General features: G+C 30.7%; 1 protein-coding gene across 1 annotated transcript in view; it reads right to left on the reverse strand.

The window, feature by feature from the left end:
• Nucleotides 1–6,204: 6,204 nt before the first annotated feature.
• Nucleotides 6,205–9,106, reverse strand: part of LOC145266623 (ETS homologous factor-like) — a 70,413-nt gene continuing 67,511 nt past the window's right edge. Inside the window, exon 9 of the mRNA XM_080122528.1 lies at nucleotides 6,205–6,461. Coding sequence (XP_079978654.1) covers nucleotides 6,338–6,461 — 124 coding nt within the window. The 3' untranslated portion in view covers nucleotides 6,205–6,337. The remainder of the gene's footprint in view (nucleotides 6,462–9,106) is intronic.

Here is a 9,106-nt window from a genome sequence, read left to right on the forward strand (position 1 = left end):
AGTGTTTTTTATATAGATGTACATAATAATACTTCGATAAGTATGTTTTAACTTAAATAGGGATGGTATAATAAAATTGTGGGGTCTGCGTTCGCGCCTGGCCTCCATAGAATGGAAATAGGCACAAACTTTAATATAGACTTTTCATATCTATCTGCGTAAGTATACTTTGATAATTATGTTTCAGTTTGAAGAAATATGGTACAATAAAATTATGGGGTGTTCGTTCGCGCCTGACCTCCATAGAATGGAAATATGTCACAAAGTTTAACAAGGCTTTTTTAATATAGATCCACAGAATATTGTGATAAGTGTTTCAGTGTGAACAGGTATGGTATAATAAATTATGGGGTTTATCTATTTTATTTTTACTTTCATCATATTTTGCTTTGGTTTTGATACCCACAAATTCAACCCAAATTTACAACCCTTCCTTTTCATAACCTATCATACTTTCATAAATCAGAATTCATTTTCTGTAGGCTGATTTGGAACCCAGTCAACGACGGGTACTTTTGCTAGTGTATATATATATATATATATATATATATATATATATATATATATATATATATATATATAATTGTAGCCATATTGAATATTGAAATGCTCATATCTTTGGTTCTATCGGACGAAACTACATCAAAATTTACAGGCCTTATTCTATGGTTAAAATTTTATGACACTTGGTAAAAAAAGAAACTATATTTTCAAACCAATAAAATATGCCCAACTTTACCAACATTTGTATATACAGTGTCCTGGCAAGCCAGCTTTAGTTTTGCTGCTTTGGGATTCTTTTGCTTGGTTGTCTTTTGCCAGGCCACTAATATATATATATATATATATATATATATATATATATATATATATATATATATATATATATATATATATACACGAGTGTTGGAACGATTAAGGAAACAAAAAAATCGGAACTTTTTGGGATATCGAAATCAGTATCGAAATCGGAAAACGTTTTTTGGGGGAAGCTTGTTAAAATAGAGTCGACAAATCGATTTCTTTAAAAATATATTTTTTCAAGCAAAAACAATATTACGTACTTAATTGTCATGTCGAAAATAGTAATATATCCAAAAATTACGAAAAATTTTCGAGTAGAAAATTATTTATAGTTAATAGTAATTTTTACGGAAAATTGAGTAAAATCGCATTTTTCTTAGATGCTATAAAGTAAGAAGTCTATACGCAGGGGACATAACTCCGAAATGAATATTTTAGATTACTTGTGTAATAACTGCAAAATTTGTTGTCTATAGCAGTTGTTCTACTTAATGATTTTTAGTAATTTTTGGATATATTACTATTTTCGACATGGCAAGTAAGTACGTAATATTGTTTTTTTTTTAGCTCAAAACGATATATTTAAAAAACCGACTTTAGCCTAACAATCACGGTTTTTTTTTAAAATTAATTAAACATGGATAAAATAATGATAAAATCGTAAAAGTGTCAGCAAAACTAACCCTAACCCTCATCCACATTTTTTACGTTTGCGGAAATATATACATATTTTTTATACATATATTACAAAGGTTTAAAAAAGTAAAAAAAAAAAAAAAATAACAAAAACATCTCCCGATAAATATTTAAAGAACTGGAATTGGTAATTGTAACGGAATCAGTAAAACAAAAAATTAGAACCGCCCTATGACGAATGCGCATATATATATATATATATATATATATATACAGCCATCCACATACTGTACTGTTTCGCTGTATCACAGCTCATCAGTGTGGCTAGATAGGCAACTACCTCACGCCAGGATCTAAATCTATACACACACACACACACACACACACATATATATACACACACATGTGTGTGTGTGTGTGTGTGTGTGTATATATACATGTGTGTGTGTGTTTTTATGTGTATGATGCTTGCTACGTTACATGTGCTGAGTTTTTTTATTTATATATATATTTTTTGGTGCTTGTTAAGATAGAGTCGACTGACAAATCGACATTTTTTTTATTATGCTGTTTTAAGCAAAAGGACAACCGTACTTATTTAATTGTCATGTCGAAAATAGTAATATATCCACAAATTACGAAAATTCAGCGAGTAGAAAATTATTTATAGTTAATAGTGATTTTTACGGAAAATTGGGGGAATTTGCATTTCCCTTAGATGTGAACACTTCGAAGATTGCGAATGCAAGGGAACATACTTATTTCCTTTTTCGCCAGTTTAATGGCTTCCGACATTTTTAACTAATAGCGATAGATTTTTTTTTTACTTAAAACACAATAGCAGCTGTTCTACTCAATGAATTTTCGTAATTTATGGATATATTACTATTTTCGACAGTACAATTAAATAAGTACTGTTGTTTTTGCTTAAAGCCACATATTTAAAAAAAAATCGATTTGTCGATTCTATTTTAACAAGCACCATTGCTTCCAGATTTTTCAGAAGTACTAATAAATTTAATTTAGTCATGAGGCAAAGCCGAATTTAAAGTTTCGAGCACAATTTTGGTATTCTAGACCCATACACATCAAATTTCAAAATAGGTGTAAAAAACTGATGAGTGTTTCAAAAGAGAAACACTCATCGGTTTGTTTTACACCTTATTTCTTTTTGACAAAGGGATTTTATCACGAAATATCAAATACATTAACCATCCCGGTCCCAATAACAGTAAGTCCCCATTTACTGATTTCATATGCGACTTTGAAAAACAAATAGACGTACGGCATTTCACAATTCTACAAGATTTCCATCTGTTTGTATATTTTTGTTCATTTTCCACACGATTTCTCACACCAGTAAAGTACCTTTCCCTTTTATGTGTGTGTATATATATATATATATATATATATATATATATATATATATATATATATATATATATATATATATGTATATATATATATATATATATGTATATATATATATATATATATATATATATATATATATATATATATATGTATATATATATATATATGTATATATATATATATATATATATATATATAATAGTTTTCAAAAATCCAAAATAAATCCTTCTTAGTCGATAGTTTATTACATTTCAAAAGCAAAATTATTACAATATGGTTTCGTTTGCAACAAGTCAATAAAATTATATCTTTGTCGCATATATAGTAGCTTACTCATCAGCTAATTTCCTTAAAAAAACACACACACACAGGAAAAACATTATTTTGAACAATTTACGTGGTTAAGGAATTTATTTCATTAGTAAGTCACTAAAAATGCAACAAAAACATAATTTAGTTGACTTGTAATTTGCAAACGAAAGAATATTGTAATAATTTTGCTTTTGAAATATGATAAACAACTAATTAAGAAGAATTGATATTGGATTGTATTACATTATATATATGCTCTGAACAACATTCATTGAGCTTGAACTTTATGAATTTTATATATAGGTGGAATGTTTACAAAATGAAAAAGAACTTAATGGGAAAATTTTTTATATATAAAAAATTGTCTAATATATTACACTTGGTATATACAAACTGATTTACGTTTAAAAGAAATAATCTCTCTCTCTCTCTCTCCATATATATATATATATATATATATATATATATATATATATATATATATATATATATATATAATGTTCAGACAAGTATTTTTAAATAGCACGGAGTGTGCTTGCTTAAGTTTTCTTTGTAGTTTTTCAATTTTTCTAATTGTCTTTCTTGTTTCTCGGTTGAATCTGTGTAAGAAAGTTCCATAGTCGCCTTGGTACGTGACGATTCAATATATATATATATATATATATATATATATATATATATATATATATATATATATATATATATTACACACGAGACGCTTCACAAAAGTGAAAGTGTCTGTCTGTCTATCTGTCTGTGTACATTTCCCTACGCAATAACTCTGTCAATTTTGAGTCTACAGACTCGAAATTTGATGTACATGGTACTGAGATTTGGAAATTTCTTCACCCTCAACTGGGCACTTTTCTACAGGGGGGGGTCGCTTTTTTCACCGATATTTTCGAAAGTCATCCCCACTTTTCGATTGTCTAGCCTTAATTTAAATCTACATCACTTCCGGTTGGCGGTGGTCGTAACAGCAAAGACGTCAGGTTTTCTCCCCCCTCTCTTTTCCCCCTTCGTGGTACTGCCTTCCTACTACCATTTTTTTTTTTTGCTCAACATATACCTCAAACACCCGGGCAACACCGGGCTAAAATGCAATATATATATATATATATATATATATATATATATATATATATATATATATATATATATATGAAATGCTAAAGTACAATAAGAATACGGGCTGCATAATACTGTAAACATAAAGTCCATATAAATATTAATATCAATATTTATAAGACAATCCCAGCCAGATAAAAAAGCTCAATATGCGAGATAGAGCAATAATATAAATGGAAATTTTGAGTTAAATTATGTAGAATTACAACTCAATTTATTGTTTGACAAAGGAACACAGATAATTATCAAAGTTTATTTCTTAATCCATGGACTTTCAATGAATGGTTCATCTCATCAGAGGAAATGTTGTTAGCAACATAGATATGGGTAATTATGAATTCTACATAATAGCACATAAATTGAAAATTAAAAATTGAGAATATAATGTAAAAAGGACGCCCTATTTCAACTTTGGGTAGGTTTTTTTTTTTTTTTACATTTTTTTATTTCCTGTACTCCTGTGTCAAACAATAAGTTTTGTTGTAATCATAAATTATTTAACTCAGAATTTCCATATATATATATATATATATATATATATATATATATATATATATATATATATATATTAATTATTCATTTTTACCTACAGACACTAGTGTTTTATGCTTACGCAATCATCAGTGTAGGGTAACATTTCCTGACGATCATAACATTTGAACCCAGCCACGAAGCCAATTTTTGCTTCATAACCAGCATCGATTCTACAAGGACCCCTAAGCTGGCACATTTTTATGTTATTATATAAATTATTCGTTCTTCAGATGTTTATATCAGGTATCTTAAGTGGAGGAGTTGTGCAGCAAGATGCTTGTTCATATTACATTTAAATTTTTATATGTTAGTACAATCGTGGAAACAATGAGAATGAGTGGGATTCCAAAGTCAAGCAGGGTTCGAGCAAAAAAGTGATTTGAGTAGAAATTTTTGCTGTAATCATAAATTATTTAACTCAGAATTTCCATATATATATATATATATATATATATATATATATATATATATATATATATATAGCAAAAATGGTAATTAGGAAAAAACTGAAGAAAGTGCTCAATACTATTGCAGAGCAAATATATAGTTTTATTACCGTTTTATCTGCTTAGTTACACATGTTTCGGTTACCGAATCGTGTCAAGGACCCAGTAACTTAATCAGATTTTAACAGAAATGGTTATTATTATGATTGGCAAAAACAATATTAGAAGAAAAAAAAAGGATTTAAATTCTAATTTGACAACATTTAAGTTTTAAGATTTAATAAACATTGGAAGGTGGTAATGGGTGAGGTGGATTTTAAGATATTCAACCAGACACGGATAGGAAGAGAGAGAGAGAGAGAGAGAGAGAGAGAGAGAGAGAGAGAGAGAGAGAGAGAGAGAGAGGGAAGAAGGTGGAAAAGAAAGGAAGAGTGTAAGATGCGTAAGACTTTGAAGGCGGGGGTAGGGGGAATGAAAGAGAGATTTATTTTCTTCTAATATCGTTTTTCCAATCGTAATAAACATTTCTGTTAAAGTCTGATGAAGTTACTGAGTCGTTGATACGATTCAGTAACCGAAACATGTGTAACTAAGCAGATAAAACGGTAATATATATAATATTATATATGTGTGTGTGTGTGTGTGTGTGCGTACTTCCTTAAAACAAATATGTGTGTTTTATAATGTATATATATTCAATAAGGCCATCTTAAAGTTTATTAAGCTCAATGAAAATGGATCTACACTTTCAGAGCATATGTAACTTTATCAAACATTTCAAAATCACAAATAATGTTTTGTTTGGTTTATGCTATTCAATGAAACACGTGTATGAAGCAGTGAATAATATGAATGTGAATTAAGTGTATAGTTCTATGATTTTGAAATGTTTAATATATATATATATATATATATATATATATATATATATATATATATATATATATATATATATATATATATATATATATATAATGCGCATCACAAGTTATTTGGAAAATAAACAATAGTGTACTGGACTATTGTTCGGTGTGTGAAATACATTTTCTAATAGATTTTTTTTTTTTGCTTTTAGAAACTTCCATAATTTTCCGTTTATTTATTTATGTTGCAGAAAAGAGTTTTCCGTCCAGACAAATTTTTCTCCAACCATAAGACCGGGGTCCAAATTTGTAAACCAGTCTCCGACCATCGACGCGAACAAGGATACCTCGCTTGTAGTAGTACCTGCAAAGACATTCAATGTTTGCTTCAGTTTCAAGTTAATGACAAAATACAAATATATATATAGTGGTACATCTCGTCCTACAAGCAGACACGCCGCACCCCACACATACAAGATCAACCATCAGGAAGAAAAACCTTCTCGAGTTTCGCCCCTCCTCTTTGGACATTTCTGTCGGACTCATTCCGGCTCAGGATTTGAAACCAAAATTATGAGGTGCCTTCATTAAGCTTTCAGACTTTTTTCTTATGGGATTTTTTATTGATAGTATTACACACGAAACTAGTCCCCTTCAAAATAATTTTTCCCGGCTGCAATGCACTTGTACGGTTACAACAACTTCTGGAAGGCCCCATAGAAGTTCTCCTGTGTGAGCATATCAATGACCTTCAACACAGCGTCTTTCATTTCCTCAACGACAGCCTCTAACGTTTTCCTTGAGCTTAAGAAATAACCAAAAGTCACAGGGAGCAAGGTCTGGATAATAGGGAGGGTGAGGAACTGTCTTGATGCTCATCTTGAATATATATCTAAAGTAATGGCAGAAACACTAGAGGATGACCTCCAATCAGTAGTGGAATGGGGACAAAAATGGATGGTTACGTTCAATGCCGCCAAGACTAAACTAGTTTCATTCAATAATTACAAGAAACCTTCTCTACCACCTATAGCAATGGCCAACGACTCTTTATCTGAGAGTACGTCTTTCAAGCTCCTTGGCCTAACGTTCACAGGAAACATGAGTTGGAACAATTACATCGAGGGCATTGCCAGGGCCGCTGCAAGGAAGGTGGGCTCTCTCTACCGTGCTAGAAACTAACACCCGAAAGTATCCTGTACCTCTATAAGGCAACCATTTGTCCATGTATGGAGTATTGCTGTCATATTTTGGGCTGGTGCGTCTACTACTAGTCTCTCGCTCCTAGACAAGGTTCAAAAGAGAGTCGCAAAACTGATAGGCCCTAAACTGGAATCTAAGCTTCAGCCTCTGTCCTATCGATGAAACGTTGCATCCCTCTGCCTATCACAAGTATTTTAATGGTGAATGCACTGATGAACTGCAAGCACTTATACCCCCACGACGTGAACACCCTCGACAGACCCGACAGGCTGCAAAATCCCACCCCCACACTGTAGAGACCCCTAGATGTAAAAGATCTTTCTACTCCAGTAGTTTCTTCCCCAGAACCGCTAGACTTTGGAATTCCATTCCAGGTCCCTGCTTCCCCAACTGTACTGACGTGTAGAAGTTCAAGTGTAACGTGAACCAAAATCTTGCTGCCCAAATCCCTACATATTACCCCAGTAGTTGTTGCCCCTTATAGTAGCCCCCTACACCAAAGTGGCAATGTGCCTTGTTTGGGGTGAAAATGTAATAAAAAAAAAAAAAAAAATTTTTTTTTAAATAATAATTAAAAAAAAAAAAATAAAAAAAAAAAAAAATAAATAAATGAAAAAAAAAAAAAAGAAAAATTAAAAAAAAAAAAAATCTTGGTCAAATACTCTGTGACAAGGATGATGTTATGGCCTGGTGTATTCGCACAAACTTTCAGCATCTTCTAAATAATTGTGTGTATAGTTCCCACACTGACATGAAACTGGGCACAAGTTTTAGACACACGTCGGCCCTTATGCATGAAATTCTTTATTTCGATAATTAACTGTGATGTTCTGACTTCCTTACTTCTCCCACAACTCTTATCATCCCTTGCAGACTCTCTGCCTTCCCTGAATCTCTTATGCCACTAAAAAACTGATGCTCAATTCATGCAAGATGATCCAAAAACAAGTCTGAAACATTGCATGTTTTTGTGGCATTTTTTTTTTCAAGTTTAAAACAAAATTTTATTGCATATCATTCTTCTTAAATCTCCCCACGTCCAGATTGCATTTTTGAAATTCACCAGCTGTGACAATCAGGCTTTAGTAGCGTGTATATCAATTCCTGCTGTAGCTGTTCATTTGAATTTGAAATCATAAAAATTTGTCAGTCATCTCATAAGATGTATAGCAATAACGTACTGACTTTTCAAGTGTTTAGGACAATTTTAAATGCGTGTACAAAAAAATGTCTGGAAACTTATTGAAGGCACCGCGTACATGCATGCAAACCAGAAACCCTTTCAAATTCCGGATCGGGGTGTGTCTTTCTGAAGGGTCCAAAGGAGAGCGAAGCTCGAATGTAGGACTTCCTGTTGATGGCTGTCATGATGTGTGTAAGCTATGATGCGTCTGGTTAAAGAGGAAAATATATAAAGTTATTTTAGAGGTGTCGCACTTTAAATTGAAATAAAATCACAGGAAAATATTTTCATTATACAAATATGTGGTTTTACATACATACATACATACATACATACATACATACATATATATACACACAAATATGTAGTTTTACATATATATATATATATATACAAATATGTAGTGTTACATATATATATATATACAAATATATAGTATTACATATATATATATATATGTATATCTACAAATATATAGTATTACATATATATTATATATATATATATATATATATCTACAAATATGTAGTTTTACATATATATAAACATATGCAAATATGTAGTTTTATATATATATAAACATATGCAAATATGTAGTTTAATATATATATAAACATATGCAA

This window comes from Euprymna scolopes, chromosome 41 (assembly GCF_053919585.1).
Source record: "Euprymna scolopes isolate OS-2025 chromosome 41, ASM5391958v1, whole genome shotgun sequence".
NCBI lineage: Eukaryota > Metazoa > Mollusca > Cephalopoda > Sepiida > Sepiolidae > Euprymna > Euprymna scolopes.